Below are 15,917 nucleotides of genomic sequence, written 5' to 3' on the forward strand. Positions count from 1 at the left end.
ACCAAATAACTGACTCATATTCTTTAGTACTAATTTAACTACCTGCATGCAAATTTACAACCATCTACATGAAACCAGTCGCCAGAAATCGCCAACTGAAAACAGCCTGTTTTTTTTACATTGTTTACATGGGGAACACGCCTCCCCAACAAAATAGCCTTATAAAATATTATTAGTATATAAAATAACATCATATTACATTATAGAAAATTCACTTACTATCACAGCATCCACAATACAGCACTGACCCGCAGATAAAATATCCATAAAGTCCTTTATTCGCCTGCTCACTTCTCCTCACAAACATGCGTTTATTTTCAGCGGTCCACAAACCACTATTTTTCTTGAGTGATCGTCTTTTGAACCAATAACGTGAGCGCTGGATCAATCCAATCCAATCAAATCGGGTCATAGCCTTTCTCCAGCGTCACAAAAGTGATTGACACCTATTTCAACCAATAGTCCACCCTTAGACGAAAACATTGGTACGTAATTTTCCCTGATTGGTCTCCTAATGGCTGGGGGAGGGGCATGCCTAACCGCTGTCACCAAATTCCCTCTGCTAAACATAAGTCCGCCCACAGCGCGCATACGTGTGATTTTGTTTGTCATTTCATCAAAAAGTATTAATATTACTCTGAAATAGACTTACATGCATTTATTTTATCACAAACAAACAAAAAAATTACAAACTCTGGCTGTATAGAGACAGATTTACTGGAGAGGTTTTGAACACTTTGGAGACGCCTGGTGGACACCTAATATAATGCAGTGTAACTCTTCAATGCATTGTGATATAAATTACAAATTTTGTAATTTGTTTGTCAAGACCCTACTGAATCAGGAAATGTAGAGAATGATTGACTATTCATCACCAACATCCATACACACATTGTAAACTCTAAATATAACAGGCGCTTTTTTTTTTTTTTTACAATTTCTTCTGCATTTGATGTTCTCAAATGGAACTTAAATAATGGAAATTAAAGTGTTGAAGTGAATTATTGTTTACTGTTTATGATTACACTGCATTTGACATTTAATAATAAAACATTCAAATTATATTTTGTTTGCATTTGTGAGTTCTTAGAAAAGGAACAGATTGTAATCGCATTAAATCCTATTGGACCAAATTGTATCGTATAAAGACATAATTTGAGGTATCGTAAATTATCGTATCGCTGACTAAAATAATCGTATTGTATCGTATCGTAATGAATCTTGTGATTTACACCCCTAGATAATCCTGGCAAAAAATCCACCTGCAGAAAGTGGCAAACCTGCAAATAGTTAGCTTACAGTTGTTGTTACATTGTTTGGTTTTTAATGATTTTATCATCAATTTATAGAAGTGTTTTATAAAATTGTTTGATTAAATGGTTTCATAAGTATTTTTATAGGGTGATTGAAAAGGCTGTTTTATTTGTCTATCTATTAACTGGAAGGAAAAATAAAAGAATAATATGCAAGATGTGGTTGCTACATTCATTCAGGCTTAAAAAAACGTCAATATTGTAAGTAATCCAAAGTAATCAGATTACGTTACTCACTTGAAGTAATGTAACTGATTACGTTACAAATTACATTTTGAGTGATGTAATCAGTAATCTGTAAGGGATTACATTTTAAAAGTAACCTTCCCAACACTGTCAAACAAGGTGCAGCCAGGAGGAATCCACCCACAGAAAAGAAACTTTGTGAGGTTTCAGGCCAGACTGTTATGCAGTGACTAAAAATGTCAAAATTGAACTAAAAAGTTCAGCTTTGGTCTTGGTGAAGATGACCAAAAATATCATGTGCGATGGCACCATGGTCAGCACCAAGATCAATGCTTGTTGCACGTCACATGTCACATGTCAAAGGCGGGGCTCTTTTTTTTCCACTTCCATTTACACATTGCCAGAGTCAGACATTTTGCAGCAGTTTTATCTGTTGAACAACGTTTATAGATAAAGGATGATGAACATACACTGAAGGAAGCCTGTAATGACTGTTTATTAATAAACGCATGACACTTATTCTGGGTAAAATTTCAACCGCGGTTTAGTTTATTGTTGCAGTACACTATAAGATGGCGCCCCCTGCAGCTTACCGCTGTAAACTGCTAATTCATCACAGCCATCGGGAAAATAAGGAGGTCAAGAAGCCCGCAGCTTTGCAGGCAATTCCGGGCAGGAAGAGAGTGGCAGCTTGCCCTACGGTGTCTACCACCTGACTGAGGGTGGAGCGCTTTGACTTGTCCTCGTTGTTCATCTCCTTCTTCAGATTGTCAATCTCCTTCTGCAGCAGATCTGACTCCTTCTTAAATCCTACCTCCAACAGAGCCTTCTGCTCCTGCAGCACACGCAAACACAAACACACACACACACACACACACAATTACAATCAATAACACAATAGGTGCATGTGTGCATTTGCACATCTACATGTACGCTCAAATTAGCTGAAAGTGTTTATTCATTATTCCTTTTTTCTCTGTTTATATATGTGGAATAATCTACAGTTACAGCAGATAAGGGAAACAGCAGCACCGTAGTTTTAAGTTTCCTTAAATTGACCAAGGTTTTAGGAGTTTAACTGTCTAATACCTTGGGGGACAAAACTGTTACAGAACCTGGTGGTCCTGCACCGCATACTCCTGTATCTTTTTTTCCAGAAGCCAGCAAGGAAAACAGACCATAGTGAGGATGTGAGGGGTCACTGATCTCTATGGTGCTTCTGTAGAATGTAATGAGGATGGGCGGGGGCAGGTGGGCTCTTTTCATCCTGCGCAGGATGAAAAGAGCCCACCTGCCCTTTTACTGTACTTATAGAGTAAGAACAGTAAAAAAAAGAGGTGTGGGTTTATTAACCATTAATATAAAACCATATGGTTTCTGTGTATTAATAGATACATTTTCTTTAAAATCTCAGCATTTCTGTTTGTGTTATTGAAGATGTATAAATATTATTGTATTTTAGTTTTGACATTATACGTTTGACTAAATACGTTTTCTTCCTACTCCACCCTGACTGTTCTTAGCTGCTCCACTCTTGACAGTTTTAAATAAAACATAAATCAAATTCTCATCTTTTTTTTTTCAAACTCATACAATTATTATAATAATAATAATTTCCTGAGGTGTGACTGAAATGAAGCCTTCATAACTGCCATGAACAAAGGGCAAAATGATTATATATTATTATAATATATGACAATTGTACCACAAGTTTAGGGAAATTGCAGGTTCTCCTGTGCTTTATTTGTACCTACATTTAAAGTGTGAGTAGGACCCCATAAGTATTTTGTTTTTACTGATTCATAGAGAATAGTTACGCCATAAGTGTTGGGAAAGTACAAGGTAAGTTTCAGACAGTTACCTAGTTGTAAAACTCTTGTTCCTGGTTGTTATTTATTTATACTTAAAGTTAAGTACCTGTTGGACCTGGTTAGTTTTTTGAATGTACTGGTTACACTATAAGTAAAGAGAACTTACCCTCTAAAACGTGGACTGTATTATAAATCGTTACCTTTTCTTCTTCTATTGTTTAATGGGTGACAATAGCCTGAAGAAACTTCCTGTATTTGGTTTAAATAAAGTCTGAACCGTCCAAAACAACGTTTCACACTGCAGATCAACCAGACCATGGTTAACTTAAGCTGAAGCTCTTGTGGCCTGACCAAATTTTGGCCCTTAGTACAGACCATGTTTTCAGCTCTTTTTGGACCTGCTACTGAAAAGTGCGTTGGTCAGTACCACACAAAGGTAGGTGTGAAAGCAGACTGGGACTGGTTCAGTGGATAAGTGTTTTTCAGTCAGCATCTCTGAACTTGATCTCTTTCTTACATTTAGTTTGGCATGCACCACCCGCTGAGTATCCTCTCTCGCCCGCTCTCGCTCTCTCTCCAGACGTTCCAGCAGCTGGGTCACATGCTGCTCGTAGGTTCTCTGCTGGTCACGGAACACCTGCTCCTGCTGCCGGTTCTGCTCTTCTAGAGCCCTCTGCTTCTGTTCTACAGCTTCTCTCTTCAGACATTCCTCTGAAAGAAAAAGAAACACCATTACAACATTATTACACACACAAACTTACTGATGTTTATCACACACACAAACACACACACACACACACACACAAATAACAGCTACCTTCCATCTTCTGATCTGCCTGAGAGAGATACTGATCAGCTGCCAGGATATTCTTCCCACGCTCATCTTTTTCCGTCAAATACTCATTTAACACTTCCTCACACTGTAAACACATATAAGATACATACACATTTAACATGCCAATATATAATACACACATTAATCACAGTAACACACCAATGTCCAGCGTATTCCAGCTGTGTGGTCACCAGTGAGGCCCCACAAGTACACAGTATTTACAGTCATATGAAAAAGTTTGGGCACCCCTATTAATCTTAATCATTTTTAGTTCTAAATATTTGGGTGTTATATCTAATGATATATCTAATAACTGATGGACACAGTAATATTTCAGGATTCAAATGAGGTTTATTGTACTAACAGAAAATGTGCAATATGCATTAAACCAACATTTGACCGGTGCAAAAGTATGGGCACCCTTATCATTTTATTGATTTGAATACTCCTAACTACTTTTTACTGACTTACTGAAGAACAAAATTGGTTTGTTAACCTTATTGAGATTTGAACTTCATAGCCAGGTGTATCCAATCATGAGAAAAGGTATTTAAGGTGGCCAGTTGCAAGTTGTTCTCCTATTTGAATCTCCTCTGAAGAGTGTCATCATGGGCTCATCAAAACAACTCTCAATAAAATCCAAAAGTGCTTGGAAAGTAATGAAAGTGTTACAAATTGTGATAATCATCCCTCTGTACACACTGTAATATATGAGGCGGTGATACAGCCAAAAAAAATAAAGGCTACAGTTTGCACGGATGTTTCTAATTTTAATTCACTTTCTGTAATTTTAAGTAAATGTAACTTGTCTAAGCCACTTACAATTTACTTTACAATACAAATTAATTATCACAGTACAACTAAAACATAACAAAAAACCTTAAACCCTTAACTCAAAATAGTTAAAAGTTTAGTGTACTCAGATTACTTAGCATACAAATAAACAAACACAAGTAAATGTAAAAGTCAAAGTACAGATCTATAAATCCATGTGGTTTACCAGCAAGATCCATGCAAACTGTTACAAAACTTTATTTTTTGGCTGAATTTCTTAAAATAAAAGCCCACTTACCTGCCACTCCAATAAATACATTATCATCTATTTTAAGCTATTTATAATCCCCACTCCTTATCCACACACAGAGTCTCCAAACTAAAGTTTAGCCTACTAACAAAATTACCTCTCCTCACCAGATAGCTAGGTTAGTTAGGTTAGCCATAACATCCCCAGTTTTTATCCAGACGAGATAGCTAGATCAGTTATATAATCCTGAGAGATTCTGTCAACAACAAATTGTACTTTTATTAAGTTTTCAACATTTTTGTCAATAACAAATTTTTGTCAATAACAAATTGTGCTTTCCTAAGGTTCTAAACTCACTCACTCCTTAACCTCCCTTATTCCCCTATACACTCCTAACCTTTTGTCCCTTACCCATATCTCTCACATACCTCTCCTTTGTTTAACATAAGTTAATAGAGACACCCCCAATGATGACACCCTCCACATTCTCCTCCATAAACCCCTACCCTTTTTCCCCCTGCTGTGTTTGAAGCAGTTTCTACTGTATGTACAGTCCTACTGAAATGTCTTAGTTAGTCAGTAAGTAAGACAGTCAGACAGTAACAGTCAGACAAGTCAGATGGACTGTTCAGACAGACAGAGAGGGAGCAACGGCCAACTAAGCTGTGCCCGTGTGTAGATTTTCTGTCTGCACGAGAATGAACTCAAGACAACTCTCAAGCTGTCTCCTGACTCCTGAATCTGACTCCTGATTCCTGAAGGCTGAATTTCTAACAATCCCGAGTCCTTACCCACACACAGTCTCCACGCTCGCATTTAGCTTGCAAACAATCAGAGACTCAACTGTAAGCCAAAGTAATCTACCAACCAACCCAGTCAGCTAATGCTAACTAGATACTGTGACGTGTGGAGGTGGGGGAACCGTGGGTCCACCCCAGACCTTGACGCGCAGCCCTGGTCTGTCCCAACTGCTTCAGCCTTTACTTAAGAGCTACGCCGATAGTGAGAGGAAGGCTGAAGCCACACAGACCCAATAACTTTAAAGTGAAGCGGCTAAAGCCCCACTTGACTGTCATACATGTTTATTTAAGTTTGTTTTGGGTGTTGGTGGAGGGCATTTTCAAATAAATGTATGTTTCTGAGTTCGTTCACTCCCTGTGTCTGTGCTTCCAGACTATGGGGTCACCAGACTAAGGAGAACTGTCACAGGAGATAAACATTTGCCAGGCATTCACAAGATGAAAACTCAGGTAGAAGCAGAGAGGACAGGTTCAGATCACTGCGGTAGATGGTAGCCAGGCCACCACAACATCCTGTGCTGCGGGCTTACTTCCTAATCACTTACTTCCTAATCACATGACTGTATAGTGGTGCATGTTTTTCTCCATGTTTAGATCTGAACGAAAGCTTCATTAATTTGAGCTGAATGAATATAAGTTAAGTCAATTCAGTTCATCAGTGTTGCTCTGAAGATTTTGACGAGCTTGTTTAGTTCAGTTTATAATGTAAACAATGCGTTCAATAAACATAAATATATTTATAACCAACATTAAAGTAATTTTAATGCTTGCATTTTATATAAACACTTGAGTATAATTTATTTTGAGCCAGAAACACTTCTTACGGTGCACCAACCCAGGGGAATCTGAAATGAAGTGATAATTACAGACATTTTTACAGTCTTTTTGCTTTAACAGACTTGTGTATTAATTGTGCATCTAACATAACAAGAAATATTTTTCACATCCACTGAGGTGGTGTACAAAAGTAGGTATAGGTATGTTGTCACTGCCAGAATACCTTTAGAATTAACAATAAGTTTTATATTTGCTTTCAGGAAAAAAAGAAGATTCTCTGAGTTAGGAATGAGTTACCTCTCAACCTGAAACACCCTTGGTGTGACCAACCAGGGAAGTATCTAAAGCACAGTGTTTGGCAGCTAGTCCTTAATCCATCCTAGTAAAAGAATATACTGTTCTAAAAAATGTGAGATTAAACTGGGCAAAGACCTGATAAACTGAAAAGTATAATTATAGGTGCCAGAAAAGGCTCCATATTATTCAGCAGATAAAATCTGATAAATTTGAGTAGTGATGACCAACTCGCTGCTGCACACAGGTCCCCTACCAGAATCACTCTACAAAAAGTCCAAAAAGTATCCTCAATGTGAGTACCCACAGAGAACGTGATAAACAAACAAGTGCAAAAGAAAGAAAAGATCTTTGTGGAAAAGAGAGAGAGAAGCTGCACTAAAGCTCTTTATAAAAGAAGCGTACTCCAGAGAGGTACTCCAGACATGATGCCATAGGTACTAGAGGTTAGATCGGGCTCAAAAAATCCGACCCAACCCAGCCCAAACCTGTGCACATTCTGCCCGAGCCCGACCCAACCCGACCCGACCCATAAACTGCCTGTTTTCGGGCTGTTAGAATGAGCGAAATATGATCAGAACTATGCTTATTAACACTGTAACATTGAAGCATAGAACTATTATTTAACTAAAATGATTTTTAAGAACAGCTAAACACAGTGCTGCAAGTCAAACGCGGAGGAGTTCACGTGCGAGAGAGAAAGAGAGACACAGAGAGAGAGAGAGAGAGAGAGAGAGAGAGATTTTTTCTCTTTTATCTCCTCGTACTCAAATTCTAATCCCATACATAATTCTGCAGCTCCCTCAGTGTTTTCTGTCGTATTTTGCGGCTAGCGCAAGCGCTTAAAACTAACACCGCGGGCCGCGAGGTGCCGCCGCGCTGCTGCTGTTGTGTCTAATCTGACTCCCTGCTGAATCCGACTCCCGCTTCGCGGACAGAATTGGCACAACACCCCCCGCTGTACAACTGCGGGAGTGAAAACAGCGCTTATAAATAAATTAGTTTTTTCACTTTCAGTTTTCGTTATTTGCTTCGTGTTCGTTAACAACAATAATTGGTTACTTAGCAACATTGTGATTATTACACCAGAGCCTTATTTAAAAAAATATATATAATTAAAAAACAGATGCCTACATCTCAGACTATTTTCTGGAGCCCCGGGTCAGGTCGGGTTCGGGCAGAGAATCTAAGCTCTTATAGGTACTTCCATGGTTGGTCACACAGTGGGTGTTCACCAGAGTGAGATGGAAAATAATTAAAAATAATTAGAAAAAAAAAAATTAACATTCAAAGGAATTCATTATGAAATTTTCATACAACATAAAGGACAACAGTCAGATTCAGATAAAATGAATAAAATATTAACAGACGCACCATGAACAGTGTGTGTGTGCGTTTTCTGTACTCCGCAGTGAGGCGCAGGACTGTGTCCCGATATTTCCGATACCCTCCAGGCAGCATGAAGGTGCCGTCTCTTAGACCTTCCTCCAGAGGAGCAAACACCTCTCTCAGCTCCTCACCACACTGAATCTCACACTGGTTTTTGTTCTGGCCACAAAAACACTCATACTCACTCTGGATTTTCCTCTGAGTGAACAGAGAGAGAAAAGAGAGAACATTTTAATGAAATGATTTCATGAGCTGTTTTATATGTCGTTTATATGTTTACTATGGACACCACAAATGTTTTGTCAAACAAAATAAGTTAAAAGATCAAATAATGAATTTTAAGTTATTTTAAGCCGTACTGCAGTTTTTAATCCCCTGGCCCCTGGGGTGCTGCTTATTATTAAAAACCTCTGTTTACATCCCATAATGCAAACTTCAGCGCCGAGTGCCGCCATTACTCCTGGCACCGGCTGATACGCTATGCAGACTCTACATATACTCTGCATAGCATAGCAGCCGGCACCAGGAATAATGGCAGCGCTCAGTGCTGAAGCTTGCATTATGGGATGTAAACAGTGGTTTTTAATAATAAGCAGGGCAGGGCGCTGAAGCTTGCATTATGGGATGTAAACAGTGGTTTTTAATAAGCTTCTTGTGCACTTTTTAAGATCTCAAAATTCTAGCAAGGTGTGGAGCTACTTTGAACCTGGATAACAGTGGAAAAAGCTATTTATCGTGGCAAATTATGCCCTGTGTCACCCAGTCTGAGGGGTGTTTGGACAAACTGTTAACATTTCTGGATGTGGGAACTAGGGGTGTGCCATATCGTATCGTACACGATAATATCGCAAACATTTTTGAATATCGTGAACGATATTATACCCTGAAATATCGTCCCATAACACTCACCCCTAATTATCACATTAGGGTACTACTTTTTTGCTGTTTTAAGCAAAAGAAAAAATCACACATTTCTTGCTTCCTATTAAATATCTACTAGAGACAGATTATATCTGTCCAGTATCACTTATTTTACTTTAATCCTGGATATATGGAGATATTTTTGTTAGTTTTGTTAGTAGTAGTATCATTACATTGAGAATCATTGACTTCTGTTACAAATATGCTAATATTCCGGATTTTTTTATATATCTCAGTTAGAGGTGTGCAATATCATACCTTATACAATAATAAAATGTAAGTTTTGTTTTGTTGCAGTAGTGTATTTTTTATGTTTTTGTCATATCACCAAGAGTATCGTTATCGCGATAATACTATGAAGTATCGTGATATTATTTTAGGGCCATATCGCCCACCCCTAGTGGGAACACTGTGCGAGAAGAGAGGTGTGCTATTCATCAAAGCTAAGTACTTTTTATCATGTTTTACTACACCAAAATCCATTTTTTAAAGGAGGTCTCCTTCAACCGAATAATTATAATTATATAGTCAGCAACCTGACTGACGTAGAACACGCACAAGAACCGACAAAGGAAATGCAGGGCTATAAATACACACACAAGGCTGGATAGGAAAAATGGAACACACTGGACAGGGGACTGTATAGAGTATGAGATCGAGGACTGGACATGAGACTGGACATAGGACAAGACTGGGACTGGACATAGCGGGCACCTCTGGCACAGGAGCAGGAGTGGAAAAAAATACACACACAAGGCTGGAAAGGAAACAGGGAACACCTGGGGAGTGGAAACAAGGGGGCAGAGCTATAGAAGAAACACAGGTGAAGGTACTGGACAGGGGCGGAGACACAGATAAACACACAGCAGAGCACATGGAGGAGATAAACAAATAGGAGGGCAGTAAAAACACAGAGATAGAACAGGACAGACACATAACAGGGCCAGGACACTTAGCATTTGTTTACCAAAAGACTGACCACTTTTCATTGTGTACATTTCATTCACATCTTACTTAAGTAGCACTGCTGAAGAAAATTTTGGATTAGCATAGCACTGCCCAGGAGGATATATTATGCTTCACTGGTTTGTCTGCTGGGATCTAAAAATGTTCAGTTGTCAGTAAAAAAACGGTATTATAGTAATATCTGTAATTGTTTTTCTTTGGCAATTAAGACAAAATACATTGAGTATTTAATTTTTTTATGGATTAAATTAAAACCTGCGGGATAAAATGATTTTTTATGCAGCTGTAATTTTCTGTTTCTGTGTTTGTGAGGTACCATGAGATCCAGCTGTGCTGTTTGCTGTGCATCATTGAAGGAAATGCTGATGAAGACTTCCACCGCCTTCCTCTCAGCTTGTGTGTGGATGTCGGAAAGCTGAACTGGGTCCAGTGGAAAGCATGCAGAATCAAGTACTTCAGTTAAATAAGCCTGCATAGCCTGTTCCACTGCACGTCCATTCTGGATCTGGGCCAGAGCCTCCACTGCATTCTCCAGGCAGGGAACACGCCCGCTTCGGATGGCTTCCACATACACCTCCGCAAGACTGCCCAGAACTTACAGCAAAAAAAAAAATCAGACATAAGGGTGATATTAATATTTAAAATATTAAATATTATTTATAGACATATTTTGAATGTGCAAAACACAACCACAAATCCTTTCCTGCTAAATAAAAAATAATAATAATTTATTACTAATTTAAAACCATTTCCTATCCAATTTGAAAGGCCAATTACACAGTGCCCATTCATTTGAATTCCCCATCACTGCAATGCCCCCAACAGGTTAAGGATGAGCACACGCCTAATCCGATACATGTGAAGTCAGACTGCACCTCTTTTCTAACTGCTGACGATCAGTGCAGCTTCACAGTGCGCTCGGAGGAAGCTGTTCCACCCAGAGTAAAACAACATGACTTACTGCACTCTCTCTGACTCTGGCTGCTGAAGGAGAAGCAGCATGATAATTAAATGTATTCTCTCTGTTTTATCTAATTACTGACCAGTGCCGGAGAGGGTGCGTCCTCCGGTGAGGGTTTTGGGTTTGGTGTTGCTGAACACATAGTTACAGAACTCTTGGGTCTGCTTCAGAAACTCTGGTTCAAGCTCCTCCTCTGTCAGCTCTTCCATCCTCCTCAGGTCTTCATCTGCCGCTGGCCTCCTGAACACAAAACACCGCCGCTCGGCGAAAAAGTTCCGCAAACAGCTCCGGGGCAGGTTGTAATTGTTAATCTTGACAGAACTACCTAATAAATACAAAAAAATATATATATGTAATAATAATAATAATAATAATAATAATAACAATATATTGACTAGTGTGAATCTTCAATAACACAATAAGGAATGCTGAGATTTTAAAGAAAATGTATTTATAATTTACAAAAGCAACAAGGTTTTATATTAATGGTTAATAAACCCACACCTCACTTGATTTTTACTGTTCTTAATCTCTAAGTACACAGTACTTACTCACTAAGTACTCAGAAACAACAGGGAGCGGGCTGTATTATGTAGTAAACAGCGTTTTACCATTCTTAGTCTGAAAGTACACAGTACTTACCCTCTAAAACACAGGCGGGATTATAAAGCGTTACCCAATAATAATATATTAATAGTCAACAACCACTACATGCTGTATATCTATGTGTTTAGATTACATCTGTCACTATATTTATGTGATTTAGGTGATTGAGTCATATGTCAACCTTATTTAAAAAGAGTGACTTTATTATATTTATGTTTTATTTAATTATAATATTTGTATATTTTTGTAGTCCAATTGTAATGTTTAAATATATTATTAAGAATTAAGCTAAATGATCTATAAAATAATTATATATAAGATTATATCAGAGATCTAAAATGATCTTAAATGATAAAAATGTATTGCAATTATTTCTGGGACAATATATCCCTACAATCCTGGTTATTGTGGAGGGCCTAGTTTAGACTATCTGTTACCTGTTTTGAGCTCCAGCGCTGTCTCCAAGTATTCATCTGCGGTGATGTCACGGTTGTCTTTTTTTAGCTCCAGAGTAAAGTCCCGCACAGACCAGATAAAAGAAGGGAAGATGCGCATGAACTCTGCCGACTCATCCTCGTCACTGCCCTTACGGGCTTTCACCCGAATATTCTCAGTAAGTTCTGTTACATAGCTGCAGAGGGCGCTGTTCAGGAGAATAACTGAGTCGCAGTGACTGTGCAGAACTGTAACTGAATACTGGAAACACTGGCCTAAGCTTACCCTGAGACCTGGCTGGATTATTAAAGGTGTTGTATTGTTTGCGTGACTTCTGATGAAGGATACTGTAACCTCTCCAGTGCCATGTTGTCGATCACTCCTAAGCTGTTGTAGACCAGAGTGCTGCTGAGCAGAACTGCCAGGCAGAAGATCCAGGTGTCATGCTTTTCATCTCCCTGAAAATGTCCAGCAGAAGCAGTTTGTTCAAAAAAGCAGTTGGTTAAAAAAGTATTGTTTTTTTCTTTTGAAGTTTTTACAATAAACTCCTAGATACATTCTGGGATAAAAACACTAACCGCCAAATACAAAATAATAATAATGCAGTTTAAAGTTATATAATTCCATTATCAAAACCTTTCAAATCTAATATGCTGGAAATAAAAAAAAATCCACCAAAAACAATCCACATGTGTGGAGTGATTCATGGATCAAAACTAAAAAAGACGTGTTATTGAAAGACACATAGCACTGTGAGTGTTTTTTAACCTATCATACAAAATCTCTGCTGATTCTTCAATAAGATACAGTGACTCAGATGGGCTCTCCCAAATGGTTGAGCCAAAGTTAACCAGTTTTATAGGCTCTAAATAAAAACCCAGAGGAACTGTTATAGCTGAATAAATACCAGACAAAAATAACCTGAGTAAACATAAACAGCACTTTTTTAATGATGATTTCATTTATTAGGGGACAAAATATTCAAACCAAACTAGCCCTTTGTGAAAAAAGTGTTTGCCCAAACATTCAAAAGAACACATTGGCCCATCTCATATTTGGAAAAAAAAAACATCTTGATAACCCCCAGGCCTTTGGGTAAATACTCTTTAGACTGACGTGACAAAAGTGGAACTTTTTGGAAAGTGTGTATCCCATTACGTCTGGCATAATATGAGCACATACTTTCAGAAAAAGAACATCATACTGAATGTAAAACATGGTGGTGGTAGTGTGATGGTCTGAAGCTGCTTAGTGCTTCAGGGGCTGGACAGCTTGCTGTAATAGATGGATAGATGTAATGGAATTCTGCTGTTTATCAGAAAATCCTGAAGAAGAATGTCTGGCCATCTGTTCATGACCTCAAGCTCACGTGTACTTGGGTTCTGCAACAGGACGATGATCCAAAGCAGAAAAACAAGTCCACCTCTGAATGACTTAAAAAAAAAACAAAATGAAGGTTTTTGAGGTGATGTGGCATGATCATAAACAGTCCGTTCATGCTATGCTGGAAGACCCTTCATGTGGCTGAATTAAAACACCTAACACAACCAAGGGTGGCACAACACTTGGGGCAAACACTTTGTCACACAGGGCTAGATTAGTTTGGATAGTTGTTTTTCCTTAAATAAAATTAAATATAAATATATATATATTTCTTTTTGTATTTACTATTAAAGTGTGTTTGAAAAAATTAATCTTGAAATGCCAAACCTTGTCTATGTCCCCAAGTCCCTCTGTATCCAGCAACACCAAGGTGTGTTCTTTTTTATGAGGGTGTGGCACACACCACATCCAGATCCCTTTAGTTTTTGACTCAATAGTGCTGCCCAGAGCAAAACCTGAAAATATAATATGGGAAAATACAAAGAAAAACAGAACATTGCTACAGACATTTCAATTTAATTTAAAAATTTTTTTATGAAAAAGGTTGGGACATGTTTAAAAAAGTTTTTCAAGACAGCTGACACAAAAGCGCTTGACATTTTTTTAACTGACACAAAGCAGCCAAAAATCAAAGAATTGGTTACATATATCATACTAAGATCGATCAGAATGGATATATATACAACCCCAAATCAGAAAACAAAAGTAGGGATAGTAAAGCATTGAACATTATATAATGTTGCTACTCCTTCTCTCTCAACAATAAAAACAGGTTTTGGCACTGATGGCACCAACCGTTGAATTAAAATCAGGGTTATTCCACCTAATATGGATTTTGAGTATTGAAATCAGAGAAATAATTTTAAAGTGGTCTTATTTTTTCCGTAGCTGAATTAGCTGGAAAAAATCTGCTGCAAACCAACCATTCTGGTAGATTTCCCATATAAAGCACTAAGAGTTCTTTAGTAATATCAAGAATAGGTTATTGGTAATATGGTTTCACACTTCATTCCAACAATTATGGATTTTAATGCATTCCCAAAAAAATCTGCAACTGTACTGCATCAGAGCATCCACAGGTCTTTCAACATCGATTTGACTTCAGGGGCATTCTTTTTCCCACATAATTTTAACATAATCAGACGACTAATTTTTCAAGGAAATGATTTAATTATACAGTTATGAGACGGTTTTGGAGTACTGCATAGAGTAAGCCTTTAAATAATAATTATTGAGCCGCAGATATTTAAAGAAATCTTGCTTACCTTGATGACTCTACCCCACCCCACAATTTATTGGCATGCATCCATCTAAGAAGAATGTAGCTGAATCTACCAAAAATCTGGTTAAGAACTGTCCAGTGCATTATTACAAAGTGGAAGGACAGTGGGGGAAACATCAACTTCCAGGAAGGAATGTGGTGGAAAAAAGTCCTAAATGATCGTGATCAGCGGTCACTTAAATGTTTGGTGAAAACTAATTATAGAAAAACAACACTAGAACTCAGGATATGTTTAATAGTGAAAGTAAGAGCTGCTGCAAATGTTACAAATCCATATAAATACCTCTTTGTTTTCCTGCCAGGCGGTTCATGAGGTAAGACTTCCCTGTCCTGTAGAGTCCAACCACAGACACCACCACCACCGGACTGGTTATCCCATCCAGAATATCTTTAGCCTCTTTCTGAACGGACAGCTGTCCCTCAGAGTCAGTGCTGATCAGACACACGGGCCCCTCCATTAACATCTGATACAATAAATAACAAATATATTAACACCTAATAACGGACTATTATATATACATAGATAAAATGACCAGATTTCAGATGTAATTCGTTCCGAATTTTAGTAGTATTTAGTTTGTGATACACCACTAAAACCAGCTAAACCCGAATAACGAGATTACCTCGGCTTCTCAGGATCGGCTCAGAGATAACGGTTCGCGGTGATGTTCCAATGGTGCTCTCGCTTGTCCCCGCGTGCTTTACTCAACCCTGTTGGTCTTTGTGTTAAAAACAGAAAAACAAATAGGAGGCGCAGCTAAACAGAGTCGTGCAGTGCAGTGCAGTGCAGTGCAGTGCCTCACGTTTTAGAAAGGAAACGGTACCACCCCCCCCCCCTTCTCCGCCGCCCAGAGAGACAACAACCCGGCGCGCGAGCAGCGGAAACGGAAAGTGAAAGTGAAAGCGTTTTAGGATGATGATAAATTATCAAAAA

General features: G+C 38.3%; 1 protein-coding gene across 1 annotated transcript; it reads right to left on the reverse strand.

Moving 5' to 3' along the window:
- Positions 1-1,976: 1,976 nt before the first annotated feature.
- On the reverse strand, positions 1,977-15,808 carry gbp2 (guanylate binding protein 2). The gene is made up of 11 exons (XM_022664237.2): positions 15,607-15,808; positions 15,267-15,447; positions 14,029-14,156; positions 12,667-12,776; positions 12,321-12,514; positions 11,360-11,602; positions 10,633-10,910; positions 8,415-8,627; positions 4,128-4,230; positions 3,828-4,021; positions 1,977-2,334 (listed from the first exon to the last, which is right to left on the reverse strand). The coding sequence occupies exons 2-11, from the start codon at positions 15,445-15,447 to the stop codon at positions 2,113-2,115; spliced, it is 1,866 nt and encodes a 621-aa protein (XP_022519958.1). The 5' UTR covers positions 15,607-15,808; the 3' UTR covers positions 1,977-2,112.
- Between the last annotated feature and the right edge of the window lie 109 nt (positions 15,809-15,917).

This window comes from Astyanax mexicanus, chromosome 11 (genome assembly GCF_023375975.1).
Source record: "Astyanax mexicanus isolate ESR-SI-001 chromosome 11, AstMex3_surface, whole genome shotgun sequence".
NCBI classification, from domain to species: Eukaryota; Metazoa; Chordata; class Actinopteri; order Characiformes; family Acestrorhamphidae; genus Astyanax; species Astyanax mexicanus.

What these genes read in the sequence shown, in the direction of transcription:
- gbp2 (XM_022664237.2), bottom strand. Translation starts at nt 15,447, where the DNA reads ATGTTAATGGAGGGGCCCGTGTGTCTGATCAGCACTGACTCTGAGGGA. An exon ending in CCTGGCAGGAAAACAAAGAG is followed by an intron (nt 14,157 to 15,266) that starts GTATTTATATGG and finishes TTATATTTTCAG; the next exon opens with GTTTTGCTCTGGGCAGCACT. An exon ending in TGGTGCATGCCAAACTAAAT is followed by an intron (nt 2,335 to 3,827) that starts GTAAGAAAGAGA and finishes CGTGTGCTGCAG; the next exon opens with GAGCAGAAGGCTCTGTTGGA.